At 42.3% G+C, this 16,281-nt stretch overlaps 1 protein-coding gene across 21 annotated transcripts in view; it reads right to left on the reverse strand.

Annotated features, from left to right (window-relative positions):
- STAU1 (staufen double-stranded RNA binding protein 1) overlaps nt 1–16,281 on the reverse strand; it is a 56,311-nt gene that overhangs the window by 20,394 nt on the left and 19,636 nt on the right. For 9 of the 21 annotated variants that reach the window (XR_014315378.1, XR_014315379.1, XM_082744866.1 and 6 more), the window contains 2 exons: nt 11,320–11,458; nt 9,068–9,254 (listed from right to left, as the gene is read on the reverse strand). Coding sequence is in view for 18 of the 21 variants with exons in the window: in XM_082744862.1 (XP_082600988.1) it covers nt 9,068–9,254; nt 11,320–11,458 (326 nt within the window). In the remaining 3 variants the exon portion in view is untranslated. Of the gene's footprint in view, nt 1–9,067; nt 9,255–11,319; nt 11,459–12,674; nt 12,909–13,383; nt 13,541–14,684; nt 14,741–14,998; nt 15,078–16,281 lie in introns of those variants that run through there. The other 12 variants (XR_014315380.1, XM_082744854.1, XM_082744859.1 and 9 more) reach the window with 5 other exon arrangements.

The raw sequence follows: 16,281 nt of genomic DNA on the forward strand, positions 1-16,281 counted from the left end.
CTTTAAAGCCAGAAATCTTCAAGCAAGATGACTTAGAGCTCCGTGGAGGTTTGATTTAAAATTTATTTTTTAAACAAGTTTTAAACTTAAAACAAGCAAACAAAAAAACCACCCTGTATTTTAGTATTTCAACAAATGGTGCTTAGAAAAATGGATTTCCATACACAAACAACAAAAACAAAATTTTAAAAAACCACCTTACACCATATATAAAAATTAGCTCAAAATGGATGAAGGCCTAACATAAGGACTAAAATCATAAAACTCTTGGAAGAAAATATCAAGAAAAAGCTTCAGGACGCTGGATGTGGCAGTGACTTCTTCGATAGCAGACAGAAAACAGGCAACAAAAGAAAAAGGCGATAAAATGAATTGTATCAAAATCAAACACTTTTGTGCATCAAAAGACACTCTCAAGAAAGTAAAGACAACCCCCAGATAGGAGAAAGTATGTGCAAATCATAGATCTGATGAAAAATTAATATCCAGAATATACCAACAACCCAACAACAAACAATCCAGTTTGAAAATGTTGGGAAAGGACTTGAATAGACATTTTCTGAAGAAGGCAGAAACCAGTACATGAAGAAAGCCAATGAGTACATGAGCTCAGCATCATTCGTCATTAGGGAAATGCAAGTCAAAACCACAATGAGACACCACTCTGCACCCCCCTCCTTAAGTACGGCCGCAGAAAACAGCAAGTGTTATTAGCGAGTCGATGGAGCAGTGGGATCCCAGGGCATTCCTGGTGGGAATATAAAATGGCCTAGCCTCTGTGCAAAACTGTGGTGGTTCCTCAAAAAGTTAAACATAGATTTACAGAATAATCCAGCAATTACATGAGCAGATACGTACTTGAAAGAACTAAAAGTAGGGATACAAACAGGTATTGGGACGCCTATGTTTAAAGCAGCATTATTCAAGTAGCCAAAAAGTGAAAACAACCCAACATCCAACAACAGATGAATGGACACGCAAAACGTGGCACGGTCCCACAACGGAGTATTACTCAGCCTTAAAAAGAAAGGAAATGCTGACACATGTTACAACATGGACGGACCTTGAAAACATGATAAATGAAATAAGTCTGACAACCAACGATGAATATCCACTTATATTAGGTATCTAGAATGGGCAAGCGCACAGAGACAGAAGTAGAATAGATGTTCCAGGGTGTGGGGGATGGAGGAAAGTTACTGTTTAAGGCACACAGAGTTTGAACATGAGATGATAAAAAAAAAGTTCTAGAAATGAGCAGTAGTGACAGCTGTGCATCACTGAGAATACATTCAGGGCCGCAGAACTGTGCACTTCAAGAATGGTTATAGGGGCGCCTGGGTGGCTCAGTGGGTTAAGCCTCTGCCTTCGGCTCAGGTCATGATCCCAGGGTCCTGGGATCGAGCCCCACATCTGGCTCTCTGCTCTGCGGGGAGCCTGCTTCCTCCTCTCTCTCTCTGCCTGCCTCTCTGCCTACTTGTGATCTCTGTCTGTCAAATAAATAAAATCTTTAAAAAAAAAAAAAAAAAAAAAAGAATGGTTATAATGGCAACCTTTATGTTTATCTTTGAAAAGCAACTAAAAAAAAGAATGTCCCGTACCAAATATTAACACACTAGAGACTGTCAACACATTAACTTATGCTAACAAGTTAGGTCATTTTTGTGCACAATTCAGGTTTTGGACAGCTGTTTACTCAAAGGATATCCAGAGGTTTTTAAGCAGATAAGCTGTTAAAACAAAGGTTGCACTCAGATGCTGAGTAACTGTTCATGAAGCCAGAACAAAAATTGGAAATAAACTGGGTGCTGAGGCTAAAATAAGACTTCAGCCACCGTGCGTGTACTCCGATTTTCAAATCTGTTGCTCATTTTACCAGCCCAATTAGTTTTAGCTTTTAATTACGACTTATTTCAAACATTCAGAGAAGTTAAAGAAAAGATAAATAATGTAACAGGCAGGGGCGCCTGGGTGGCTCAGTGGGTTAAAGCCTCTGCCTTCCGCTCGGGTCATGATCCCAGAGTCCTGGGATCAAGGCCCTCATCGGGCTCTCTGCTCAGCAAGGAGCCTGCTTCCTCCTCTCTCTCTGCCTGCCTCTCTGCCTACTTGTGATCTCTGTCAAATAAATAGTCTTTAAAAATAATAATAATAATGTAACAGGCAACTGTGCTGGATTGAACGAATGTCCCAACATTAAGAACTACTGACATGAAATCTTAATTTTTTTAAGGAAAACAATGAAGCTCCTCTCACTCTCCTTTCCACGGCAGACTTACTCTTGGTTTTAAAATGGGTATATTGCGCTCAGCCATGTTTTTTTTCAAGGCTGAAAACAATATATGGCATGATTCTGTGTTCTGAAAATTCACATATATCATTATCACTATGATTACCTTCCCAAATATTATAAAATTCATTTTAATCAAATGCTACTCTCCTATTTTATACACTGAGCTTCCACATAAGCCTGATGGAAAACAACAATCCACTGCACAAACCTGAACTGTAAGCCAGTGTTTCTTAACCGAAGCAGCAGCAGGACCCCTTGGGGGCTCCGCAAAGACAGACAGACGCTCACTAGATTCCTACTCCAGATGAAGGAACTTACATTTTTTTCAGGTAGGGCTTAAAGATTCATTCTATTGGGACGCCTGGGTGGCTCAGTTGGTTAAGCAGCTGCCTTCGGCTCAGGTCATGATCCCAGCGTCCTGGGATCGAGTCCCACATCGGGCTCCTTGCTCAGCAGGGAGCCTGCTTCTCCCTCTGCCTCTGTCTGCCATTCTGTCTGCCTGTGCTCGCTCTCTCCCTCTCTCTCTGATAAATAAATAAAATCTTAAAAAAAAAAAAAAAAAAGATTCATTCTATTTATACTACTCCCCCCCTCCAAAGACTCCAGCTGATTTTACAACAGAGTGGAGATTCACTGCTCTAAGCCATTGTTTCTCAAGGGATTTCAATAGGGACAAAGCGGCCAGTAAAATAAAAATGCAAAACAAGAAACAAAGATATACATTTACTTGGAAGTGAGAATATGCTGCTCTTTTTACATAATTTTGATATTATCTGGAGTGAACAACATGTTGCAATGAAAAAGCAGCAAAATGAGTCAAAAACAAATCCACAAATATCATTCCCAGTAAAATGGGGAAAGTGTAGTGGAGCCTTAGTCTTACCTTCATGAAGTGGGAATTACTGTTAACATCAATTCCACAGTGTATGGTTCAGCAATAAAATCTAGGCAACATTAAGAAAAGAAAAAAACACTCTGAACCATGCTTAACCCTCAGCATGCCAGAAAAAAATAGTCATCTCACCATTTACTATCTGGCTCCAACAGACTCTTTTTTTCTATATTTAGTGATTCTACAAATAACATACAGAATAAAAGGACAAGAATCTTTTCCTTAGAGATTTTAACAAGAAATTAAAACAGCAGGACACCTGGGTGGCTCAGTCAGTTAGGGACAAGGCTTCTGAATCTGGCTCAGGTCATGATCTCAGGTCAAGGGACAGAGGCCTACATTGGGCACTGCACTGGGCAGGGAGTCTGAGATTTTCTCTCTCCCTCTGCCCTCCCCCTACCTCACACCCCGACTTGTTCTCTGTAAAATAAATAAACAAAAGTACAAAGAAGAAGAAGAAGAAGAAAAAGAAGAAGAAATTAAAATAGCAAATCCAAGTTTCTATTCTAGGTTTGTAGTCTGGAAGGCATTTATGTACCTCAAATGGGCACAGTCCTTTAAATGCAGCTAATGGCTCATCACCCAGCACGTCTGAACCTAGAGCACACCCCACTTGCAGCAATGCCATTTTCCAAATCCAATCCCAGTGAGTTCTAGCTTATCATGACTTCTGACTCTTCTGGTAGTGGCATCATCAGAACACACTACTTGTGAAACTGACTCATGACTGTATCGAAGAGAGACCAGCTATCTTCTTTGCTCCCTAACTACAAAATGCTTTCATTTTTAGATCTGTGAACCCTCAAAGGAGGATCTAATGAGTTTTTTCATGGTCTTAATATCTATATCCTCCCAATAACCTTTGTACACACACCTCCTTTTACATTTGTCCACTTATTTTGTGGACAGTAAGTGGTGAGAAATAAATTCTGGTGGCCAAATATCACAAAAATGGAAAGAATGCTGTTACACATACTTTTTAAAAAGTCAAAACAGGATGTTCCCGATTCTTGTCACAAAATAATGTGTGACAATGTCCTTTCTATTGAATGGCAGAAGAGAATACACATGTCCTTTTCATACACCATAAAAATATACTGTCCACTCGCCGATCCTTCCGTTTGGGAGAGCTTATCTAAGATGCCGTCTGAAGATTCACAGTCTGAGATTTGCTTAAACTCTCAAACCCACCATCACCACTGGAGTCTAGGGCATGTTCTCACTTGTCTAATAACGGGAAGGTCTTCCTCGGTCATCTTTCTTCCTTTTGCCATTAGAGGCAAAGAAAAATTCTGCCTTCACACCTGAGTTCAAGGAAAGCTAAGAGCACAGGAAAAAGATGGGGTCTCCGGTCTTCAGCATCTTCTGGGAAGGAGGCGCCGCAGCGGGCAGTGCAGCAGGCACAGCAATGGCGATGCAATGAGGAGTGTCTCCCTGCTGCGGCGGCCAGCCCGGTGCCGCATCGTCTCTCCATGTCCTTGCATCTGAGTCTTGCTCAGCATGGGTAGGAATGGATGACGAAGAGTGCTGAAATGATACATAGGAGGACAAACAGCGGCAGGCCTCACTCAAGACAAAGGAAAACTTAGATTCCCTAAGGTGAAGATTTACAAGTGTCCAAAGGACCTACGTGGTCAGTGTTTAAGACAGAATGGATTTTATTCTACTTTTAAAAGTACTTATGTGGGCGCCTGGGTGGCTCAGTGGTTTAAGCCGCTGCCTTTGGCTCAGGTCATAAATAAATAAAATCTTAAAAAAAAAAAAAAAAAAAGTACGTATGCTTTCTCTCTTTGTTCTTTGTAAGATCTCCAGAAAAGAATACAAGTCACACAGCTCAAAAATGAAAATTGGGTCCAACAGACCAGGAAAAACAATAAAAATCGAAGTCTCCAATTTTCAATTTTAGTTTAAGCCCCACCTAAATACGTCCCTGGCCCAAATGAACATAAGACTCAAAACCAGAAGAGCTATGTGTATTTATTTTTAAACAAGTACTATTTTTTAAAAAAAGGTACAATTTTTTTTTGAAGTCTGTCTCCTACCACCACCACCAAGAGAAACTACTTTTAAAACTTGATGCAGCCTTCAACACAGAAACTATGTGCAACCAAACATACACACAGGCACACATACATACACACAGAAGGCACTTCTACTGACTTAAACACAAACAAGATCACACTATCTACAAAATTACAGCTCTAAGGTTCTTAATCCCCTTCCTACCCTGAGAGCGTGGGCCTCCTTTCATGCCTATGTGTACAGATCCACCATGCCCTGCCAACACGAAGCTAGCTCCTGTTTTGTCTATTACAAATACTGTATTAGCCATCTTGCTCCTAGCAGCTCACACACTGAATAAGTCATTCCTTATTACCATAAACCTTAGATTTAAGAACAAACAAAAACCAAAAAGCATATTCCTAACACAGGACCTTTACACAGGCTGCTGCCATTCTTCTGCTTCTGTCTGGTCTCTGCTTCAATGCTGCTTCCTCAGAGAGAACTTCTCTGAACACATCACTGTCACTCCAATTTAAAGGAGACATCTGGGGTGCCTGGGTGGTGTAGTCCGTTAGGTGACTGACTCCTGGTTTCAGCTTAGGTCATGATCTCGGGGTCACAGGATCGAGCCCCACATTGGACTCTACACTCAGCACAGAGTCCACTTGAAATGCTCTTTCCCTCTCTCTGTGCCCCTCTGATTTATGCGTGCGCTCTCTCTCTCTCTCTCTCTCTCTCTCAAATAATAAATAAATAAAAAAGACATCTGACACTCTCATAATACTTGCTACTTCCCACCCTAGCACTCACTGCACCCTGATGATTCTAATGTTAACATTTGTCAGCTGTTCAATGAAACCCTACCAGGGAAGTGATACGGCTGTGGTTTTTTCCCTCAGGGCCTAGCACGATGCCTATCGTCAAGGGACCTGACTGTATCTGCCTTGTAGACAGAAACTGCTGTCTTTATTAGCCAAGTTCTAGAGAACATGAATTGATCCAACACACAATCACATGCCCTACAAACCGTCAACAGCAAAATGAACAATTTGCTTAAGATTATAATTTCCAACCCTGGCAGGCCGGGAGCAAACACAATGCTCACACGTTGTTGGCAGAGGTCGAAAATGATACCATCTTTCTAGTGGGGAATGGGGCCATCTACACTGCCATGCATTTCCACTCCAGGTCCGTGGCTCATAAAAACAGTCTCAGACTTGCACAAAGATTTAACTACAACAGTATTCTTCACTACCTATTTTCTAACACTCTGTAGCCATTAAAAAGTGCTCAGATGCCAGCTGAGTTTGCGTCCTCCCAGGAATTATAAGCAACAGGCATGACAGTATATTCATGATAAGCAGTTCTGTGAAAAAAAGTGGTTACCATACAGTATCACCCCACTTCTGTTAAACAGATGCATGTATTTACTTAAATATGCAGTGACATCCACCAAAATGTTTAATTTTTAAATTTTTATGGTCACATGCATTAACTGTAAGTAAACCAACTTAAAGATACCTTTTTTAAAAAATATTTTATTTATTTGAGAGAGAGAGCACAAGCAGGGGGAGCAGCAGGCAAAGTGAGAGGGAGAAGCAGGCATGGGTTTGACCCCAGGACCCTAGGATCACAACCCAAACTGAAGACAGATGCTTAACGAACTGAGGCGCCCAGGTGCTCCTAAAGATACCTTCTAAAATTATCCCCCTTGGGGCACGTGGGACTCCAACTCTTGATTTCAGCTCAGGTCATGATCTTAGGACCCTAAGATCGAGTCCTGAGATCAATGCCCAAGTTGGGCTCCGTACTAGGTGTGCAGCCTACTTGGGATTTTCTCTCTCGCGCTCCCTCTCCCTTTGCCCCTCCCAGCTCACCTGCGCGTATGCTTTCTTTCTCTTAAAATTAATTAATTAATTAAAATAAAAAACAAAAATGTCTCTCTTCACGTCCTACTACCCACTCACCCAGGAGGCCTGGTAAATCACTGAGGCTAAGTGTTTCATTAATCAGCACAAAGGAAGTCTCATCGGACTCAGTGATTCTAGTTTCTGCAGCACTGGTTACACTAGTCTCAGCCATTCTGAAGGGCACTGTCTCTATCTCAAACCATAGAGAACTAGAACAGGGGCTCGAGGAGATTTACCAGTACTCTCAGCAAAGCTCTGTCCACATGCCAGATGAGCCCGTGAAGCGCAGCTCAGGAGAGCACGTCCCTCCCCCTCCGCCCCGTCAGGCGGGAGCTGACCACGCTGCTCCAGGGCCACGGGGTCTGACTGGAGACACCCAACGGGTACCTGCCCTTTTCAACAATACAGGGAGAACTTCTAAGCAGGATTCAAAGTGGGGTGGCCGCCTGAGGGGGAAGCATTGAGAATACTTAGGACCAGGGGTTCCCAAACCCTGATCGAGCTTTAGAGCTACTCCAAGAGCACATTTAAAAAGGAAAAGAAAAAAGAAAAAAAGAAAGAAAAGCAAAAGACAGACTTCTATTAGAATCATGTGGGTTGGACCAAGGAATTTTTTTTTTTTAAACTTCTCAAGTGGTTCTGAAGCAGACAGCCCACATACCAGTGTTCAGCGATCGTTTAACAACTGCTGGCTACGAAAAACTGAGAAATAACTACCCCATCTGACTCCAATTACATTAGCACCAAAGTGAAGTCAAAAAATGCAAAGCCTCCAAAATGACTCAGATTATACTACCTACTGCCTCTGACAAAGCTCACGAGTGAGAAACTTGTCCCTTTAACTCCATGAAATCACCCTCTTCTAAATTACAGTCCCTTCTTTTACTTGGTCCTCAGTAGACCCTGGAAACAGATCATGTTTTAAAATGTGTGACACACCATAAAGAAAAAGTCAGACTTTCTAAGGCTATGTTCCTATTCAGTCACAAGGTGTTACAGATTCTTAAAACCTGGCCCCCAAATTCTTTGACACTCTTCTCATCCAGAAGTAGGGTTCTTAACATTGTCAATGTACTAAAAGCAACTGAATCTGTTTATTTAAAACAGTTAAAACTGCTGAATTTATGCAGTGTGAATTTCATCTAATTAATAAAAAGGGAAGTTTCTGTATTTCCACCTTTTGAATCTGGACTCTCTGCCTCCTTGACCTATAGAATATAGCAGAAGCAATGCTATGGGGATTTCTGGGCTTAGCCCTTAAGAAATTGGAAGCTGCTTCCTTTCCTGTCTTCTAGGATACTCGCTCTTAGAAGCCAGCACCATACCATGAGGATGGGGAAGCAGCCTCTGCTCAGGTTAACAGGAACAGAGGTACTCGGGCCAGAGCCCCTGCCGAGCTCCCAGCTGACGCCAGCACCACTCCCAGCCGAGTGAGGGAGTCATCTTGAAAATGGATGCTCTGGCGCCTGTGGAACCACCTCAGCCAAAGATATGAGGAGCAGAGACCATCTCTCGTGCAGAGCCCTGCCTAAACTGCAGATATGTGAGCAAAATACATGCCAAGAGGTGTTAAGCCACTAGGTTTTGTAATGGTCTGTTATGCAGCAAGAGGTAACTAGCACTTCAACGTAACAGAGCAGCTGGTCAAAAAATGGCTGTAGAAAATTCTGAGCTGGTACCGTAAACTGCAGTAGATTCGGACACGCACGATCTTTTGCACCGAAGAATTCATCCACGCATGGGCTTCGCAATTCAACTGAGTCGCAATCTTTCTACCATGTTCACTCAAAACTATACCACGGAGGAAAAAAGGCATCTTTCTTGATAAAACATTTTCTTAAGGGGGTAGGGGGGAGGCCAGAAAGCTACAGAGCACAAAATCATGTATGATACCAAACAGCAAACATTACAGACAGCTCTCAATGCATCTTCTCAGAAAAAGCCCCCAAGAGGATGCCTCTCCCCACGCACCTGCTCGCCCAGCCGCCTCCCCTCCGGCCTCTCGGGCGGCGGCTCACTCTGCAGGGTCCGTAAGGCTTTCGCAGCTGCGTCATGTTTTGCTGCCTGTCTTGTCTTGCCTTTCCCGTTAAACTGCTGTCCTCCCACGGAAAGCTCAACTTGATAAAGTAAAGGTGGTACTGGAAATGGGTAAAAATACCTGAAAGTAAAAAGAGGGTTAGCGGAGTTACAAGCTTAGATTGTTAAGTCACCTGTATGTTCCTCCTTGGTAAATTCTGCGTCTTGCCCTCATCACGGGTCCTAAATCACATCAGGCTTCCTTGCCGTTAAGGACTCCTCCTCAGTACACACGGAGATTTCGTAGGCTTACACCGGATTAGAACTGGCACACAGGATGAGCAAATACTATTTAGGCAACAACCTTATGTTCCACAGAATGGACTAGCTTACAGATTACATGAGTTCAATTTGTAATGCTAAACCGAATTTACAAAATCTAAAATGAATTAGGCTTTGATGAGGTAGAAAACTTAACTTGCTCTTTCTCACATCTGAGAGTCACAGTTGCCTGTCTCCAGAAAGGGCTGGGAATTTTTAAACAAAAGTTTCTTGGGGGCGCCTGGGTGGCTCAGTGGGTTGGGGCCTCTGCCTTCGGCTCGGGTCATGATCCTGGAGTCCTGGGGTTGGGCCCCGCATCGGGCTCTCTGCTCGGCGGGGAGCCTGCTTCCTCCTCTCTCTTTCTGCCTGCCTCTCTGCCTACTTGTGATCTCTGTCAAATAAATAAATAAAATCTTAAAAAAAAAAGGGGGGAGGTTGTTTTTTTTAGAAAGGCCCTCATTTCTGGAAACCCCAACCAGTCTCTGAAGCCTGGCAGAGCCTGGCATCTCACATTTCAGAGCTTGTACTTTTTAAATGGCTTTGCCTCCATCCAAGTCAGGCAGGGAAAGAAGACTTCCATTCCGATCATCAGTCTATCCACTAACGTCTGGACCGCCAACAGGAGGTTTTTAATACGTGAAGCTTTCAGGGTTTCAATTAGTATTTTACTGCACCTGTACTCCAAGGCTATTACAAAGCACAGAAGCTCAAAGTCAAAAAGTACCCAATAAGCAATAATTAGCAAATTTAGGGGTGCCTGGGTGGCTCAGTCAGTTGGGCATCTGCCTTTGGCTCAGGTCATGTCTTGGGGTCCTGGGACTGGGTCCTGCATCAGGCTTCCTGCTCAGCGGGAAGTCTGCTTCTCCTCCCCGTCTCTATCCCCCTCTTCTGTTCTCTCTCTCAAATAAATAAATAAAATCTTTAAAAAAAAAAAAAAAAAAAAAAAAAACAGGGGCGCCTGGGTGGCTTAGTGGGTTAAAGCCTCTGCCTTCGGCTCAGGTCATGATCCCAGGGTCTTGGGATTGAGCCCTGCCTCGGGCTCTATGCTCAGCGGGGAGCCTGCGTCCTCTCCCCACCCACCCACCCACCCACCCCGCCCTGCCCCGCCTGCCTCTCTGCCTACTTATGATCTCTGTCAAATAAATAAAATCTTAAAAAAAACAAAAAGCAAATCTATGGGTGCAGAAAATTAGTGTTGTAGGAATCATGCTCAAATTAACAAAGCATTTAAAAAGGAGATCTTTAACCACATTTTCTCAGGTCAGAACCACACTGCTAGTGAGGAATATGCTCAGGCCCTTGCTAGAGATAGTTTGTTTTTAAGGATTTTATTTATTCATTTGCAAGAGAGGGAGACAGAGAGAGAGAGCATAGGCAGGCGAGAGCCAGAGGGAGGGGGAAAAGCAAAGTCCCTGCTGAGCTGGGAGCCTGACACGGGGCTCCATCCCAGGACCTGGGAATCATGACCTGAGCTGAAGGCAGAGGCTTAACCATCTGAGCCACCTAGGCGCCCCTAGTAAAAAGTACCAGCACAATTAAGACTGACTTTAACAGGGGCACCTGGGTGGCTCAGTGGGTTAAGCCACTGCCTTCGGCTCAGGTCATGATCCCAGGGTCCTGGGATCGAGTCCCGCATTGGGCTCTCCGCTCAGCGGGGAGCCTGCTTCCTCCTCTCTCTCTCTGACTGCCTCTCTGCCTACTTGTGATCTCTCTCTGTCAAATAAATAAATAAATTCTTTAAAAAAAAAAAAAAATAGACTGACTTTAACATTTGGCAAGCCTACAGATGACCAAATCATGATGTGCTCCACAATCTACAGATTTTATTCTTCCGTGGCAAATATGAGCTACATTTTCACCTGTATTTAAAACAAACAGATACATACCTCGGGGGATAAGCACCTCCTCTCATGTTGTAGTTGTAGGTGGACTGCATCCGAGAGTATGGGTCAACAGGCTTGTACATGGGTTTTTTTCCCAGTCTCATGCACAGTGCATTTAGCTCTACCGTAGGGGTTATGCTTTCTGCAACACAGAATCAACACAGAGAACTGGCTGTTTTCTGACATGAGAATGACGGTCACTAAAATCAGAAAGAACAGCATGCTTTCTACTAACTGGACTCATAACGCATTTCATGAAAGGATTGCTAGGCATCACGTCAGGAAATCCAAGAATCTGCTGCGATTTCTAGATATTAATACACAGTCAACAGCACAAAATACACCGTAAGGGCTACCAGAGGGGCAACAACTAGCACAAGATGTTATCAGTGAAAGCCACTCATTCCAGTTATTAGAAATCAGTTCTAGTGCACATCAAAATCCACGATTAAAAAAAATCCCTTATGACTGTCCAGATCATTTTACTGTTTGGGAATCCTTAGCCAATAATCCTGACTGTACTGACTTGCTGGGTTATTGCCTTACACTTAGAAGTAGGTTTATGCACACTATTTCACAGAATGATGCGCGTATTAAATACTAACTGGATGCAAAGCACTGTGCTTAAGGGGATATAATTCTTGCCCAAGAGGATTCAAATAACACAAACACTCTCAAAAATTACTACACAACAGGATATGTGTGCTATAAGGAAAGATGTGGAATCACTGAGGAAGAGACAAGTAAATTGTATCTGGAGAAGACAGATGAGGGTCGCAAAATATTCAGGTATTTCCAATCTCAGTATTTACATTGGGATTTGACCTGTGAGAATACTTGTAGGAAAATGAGTTCTGTTGCCATATAAACAAGAGCAAGTAAAGTTATCTCAGAATTATCAACTGTAAAAATGCACACTGTTCTCTCTTTTTTTCCTCTCAGTTCATCCAGTTCATAAACCATAAAACACATGTAAAAAAGAAAACCCAGGCTGGAAAGAGTAGTGTCAGTGCACAATCACATTTGAAAACAACACTTTCACATCAAACACAGAACAACACTAGCAATGGCAAAGTTCAACTTAAATGCACACAAAAATCCACTTTAATATGCCTCTTTAGGATGTATGTAGAGGAAAATAAAAAATGACTTGATTCTGTACTATAACTGGTTCAACTAAATTTAGTACATGAATCAAATCTATAAGGGTATCTTTGGGTTTGCAAAATCAGAGGGTCACAGAAGTAACCAGCTTCTCTCTTCCTAACATAAGAATTTTACTTTTTATATGATTCATACAGTTGCATTTTAATGTAACCTAAGTCATCTTAAGAGCAGTTCAGACCCAGAAAATTTACCTGCAGTAGAGAATGAATCTGAAACACTACAAAGAAATTAAAAGCAACAAGAAAGGTGTGGCCAAGAGCCCTCAGATTTCTTCCTGTGTCCAAAGGGCCCAGGACGGCCTGGTGTGCCTGACAGGTCAGAGCCGCTCCCACCCACCGAGGTACGTCAGTGGTTCCCAAGCGTTTATCAGACGCTCTTCTCTATTCGTCTTCTCCCAGCTTGGATCCCTTGTTTGAAGAGATATTATCTACTAAAAGTATTTAAGTAATAAATATTCAAGTTATTTTCTCATTCTGTTTAATGATCAGGAGACATGTACTGACAATCAGGGTTTCTGATCAACGTCTTATAACTGGTATTTCCACACAGGGTTGAAGTGATTCCAGCTAAGGCCTACATGCTTGGCAATCGGTACAACCCTATCGAGGAACAAAAGATATTTTCGCTAAGCTTTTCTGAAACCTTGAAAATTGTTTGGTAACACCCCCCACCTCTCAGGACCTTCTTTCCAGATCCTCAGGAGTCACAGGACCAGAGATTGGGAACCAATGCTTTAGATTTTGAGTATGGTTAAGGATTCTGAAAAGCGTTTGCCACTGGTAGTGTAGAAACTGTGCTTTCAAAGTCAACAAGTTAGTTAAGAAAGAATTCATATACATACTGTACGGGTACCTCTAAACACACTTTTGAAAGGAACCTGTCTTGGCCCACGCATAATACCTGGATTCCTTCCTTCGCTACGAAAAGGGCGGACTATGGGTTTAGGAAATTTTGTTCCTTCCAAAGCTTTGGCAGCAGCTGTGTGCTGGGCTTTTTTAATACTAGTTCCTTCAGCTTCCCAGTGCTGATCTCCAAGTGTTAGCTGTACTGTAAACACCTACAAATGAAAATTGTGAGCTCTCAATTCATGATACCTGATGTTGACTACAGTATGTCACTTGGACCTTGAACATTTCTTAGGGCCTTGGTTTAAAAGGCCTGATCATTATCTTGGCAATTTATCCCTTCATCCCCATTTTTTGTTGTTTTTATAAACACCAATATATATATATATATACATATATATATATATACACACACATATACATCATTGACCAGCATTGGATAGCATCCTATGACAAAACTATGCTTTGAAAAATGGGGGTAAGCACAGAGATTAAGGAATGTTTCCCTACATATTAAATATTAGACACTGATTATTTGGAAGTCATCCAAATAGAAACTGTCTTCCAACTATTTCTCATGGAAGAAATACAGCAAACTCGATTTAGACACATAGTAGTATCTCATATAAATTTAGACATTTGTTTTGATGTTCTCATGAATGTGTGGTCTCTTGTGTGAAAACACAATCCCAGAAGGACAAAAACTGGCATAAATTTGGGAGCATCACCCAGGCTCTTAAAACGCTGCCTTCTACTTTCCTAAGACTTTATTATTCAGACACTCCCTCCACCTTCAGAAGAAAATCTGATCCACAGCAAGCAAAGATCTAGAAACGTTTCTGAACTCAAGGAGGCATCCGACACAGCAAATTCTGTCTTTAGCAAATGCTGACAATGGCAAGTCTCTTTATTTTTAAGCATAAAGGTAACCCAAATACATATTCCATTCTTAAAATTAGGTTATGTTAATCCTATCAGAACTGAATTAATACTCGGTCAAAAAATATGACCCATCATACCACAGTGGTTCTCTAACTTTGGTGCTCATCCAGGAGGCCTGGTAAAATACACATGCCCAGGGATTTTGACTGAGGAGTAAGAGGGGAGACCGGAGCATATGTATCTTTAGTAAACTCCCCTCATCATTCCGACGTACGTGAAGTTTGAGACTCACTAGTGTGGAATTTAGCAAAACCAACTGGAACTTTTATTTTTCTGCTTCTCTTTATCACTGACTAGCACCCTGTTGCATCTACAAATAATCTACGTAAGAAACGCTGATGTGAATACATCCACATCATCTGAAAATGTCCAGATCATTGAAACTGGGCACCTAAAGGGATGGGTGCAACTTGCCTTCACAGCCGATTTTTCTTGTAGGTCTTAACTTCAGGATTCCCCCAGTACACAGCTTCCACTAAAGGGGAAAAATTAAAAAATCCTCATCCCACTGAACCCTTAGGGGGTCCCCTGAATTAATGCTGCAGTTCACAAGGTTACTCATTTAGCACTGAGAGCACGGACTCAAACCCGCGGCTAGCCCGAGCAGCCAAAGAGCAGGTGCCCACAGCGCTGAGCAATCCCCCGGGCAGTTCATGATCCTTTCATGGAAAGACACTGAGGGGAAAAAGCTAAAAAAAACAAAGAGTTAATTTTATCAACAGTCTTGCCTTTCTCCAGCACTTTCCCCATCCGCGCTGTTGCCGCTCTGCTGCCTCCCACGTGGAGGGTTGGTAGCGAGGTTACAATCTAGGTTTTAATAGAATTAAAAGATATCACTCCACTGACTTTTTAAAGAGTCTAACAGTCACCTAGGAGGGAGTCACTTTTCCTCTTTCAGTAACTTGAAGATTAAAAAAAAAACGGGGGAGGGGCCAGTTACAGATTGAACACACAGCCAAATTACCTACAGTACCACTAAAGTTTAAATGATAAGTACATATTTCAAAAAATACCAAAAACAGTTAATAAAGGGAATCCCAAAGTTAAGGTCCGCAAAAAAAATCCTGCAGCAGAAACAGAACAGTTATAGAAAATCACTAATTGCCTTCCAAAAGTAAAGAAACATTTCAAATATGATCATGCTTTAGAATGTTAAAACTAACTTCACCTGAGTAGAAATTTCTGTGTTTCTTAAATGCGTAATGATAATGACTACCATTTCTGAAGCACTCACTAACTGCCAGGCACTGTGCTCCACACTTTTAACATACAGTCTCTCATTTAATTCTCACAGTAGGCCTATGTGGGTAGGTATTATCCCCATTTTACAGAAGAGACTGAGGTTCCCAAAAAAGGAGTAGCTTGCCCAAGGTCACATAGCTACAAGAAGCTGGGATTTACACCCAGATCTGTCTCACACCAAAGGGGACTCACCTAACCACACTTTGGTGCCTACTTAGGACTGTGGCTGATGTTACTTTTAGTCACACGAAATGGGAAACTTGATTCAAGGTTTGAGGTTTGCATGTCAAGAAAAATGAGGTATAAAGAGACCAATAACTCATCCTTAATTATATTATCTTTACTGCAAAGCTAGGATCAGAAATAGGAGATCCGATTCCTTCTCTCTGATACCATACCCTCTCTCACACTGCAGCTGCAAAGATAAAGCCAGATATACACGCATTTAAGTTCCAAGATTTACATTAGCAGAGATATCAAACAAGCTTCAAAGACTGAGGTCCTGAATAAAAAATAGTAAAAATTTGAATTACAGTCAGTCTTCCATTCTCTAAGGTATGAGGAAAGGCAAGGATAAGTGGAATCAGAGACTACCCAAAGGACTCCCTCGGAGACTAATCTCTAGCCCTCATCTTCAGACCTTTCGCCCGGACCGCGGACAAGCGGCGGGATGGATTTCCTGTTCCCCTCCTCTCCCTGCCTGGTCGAAGGCGCACGTGCAAACAAGCAGGAAAGGAGTCAGAGGCAGGCTATAGCCAGGAGGCCCAGA

This window comes from Mustela nivalis, assembly GCF_964662115.1.
Source record: "Mustela nivalis genome assembly, chromosome: 8".
In the NCBI taxonomy this organism is placed as follows: domain Eukaryota; kingdom Metazoa; phylum Chordata; class Mammalia; order Carnivora; family Mustelidae; genus Mustela; species Mustela nivalis.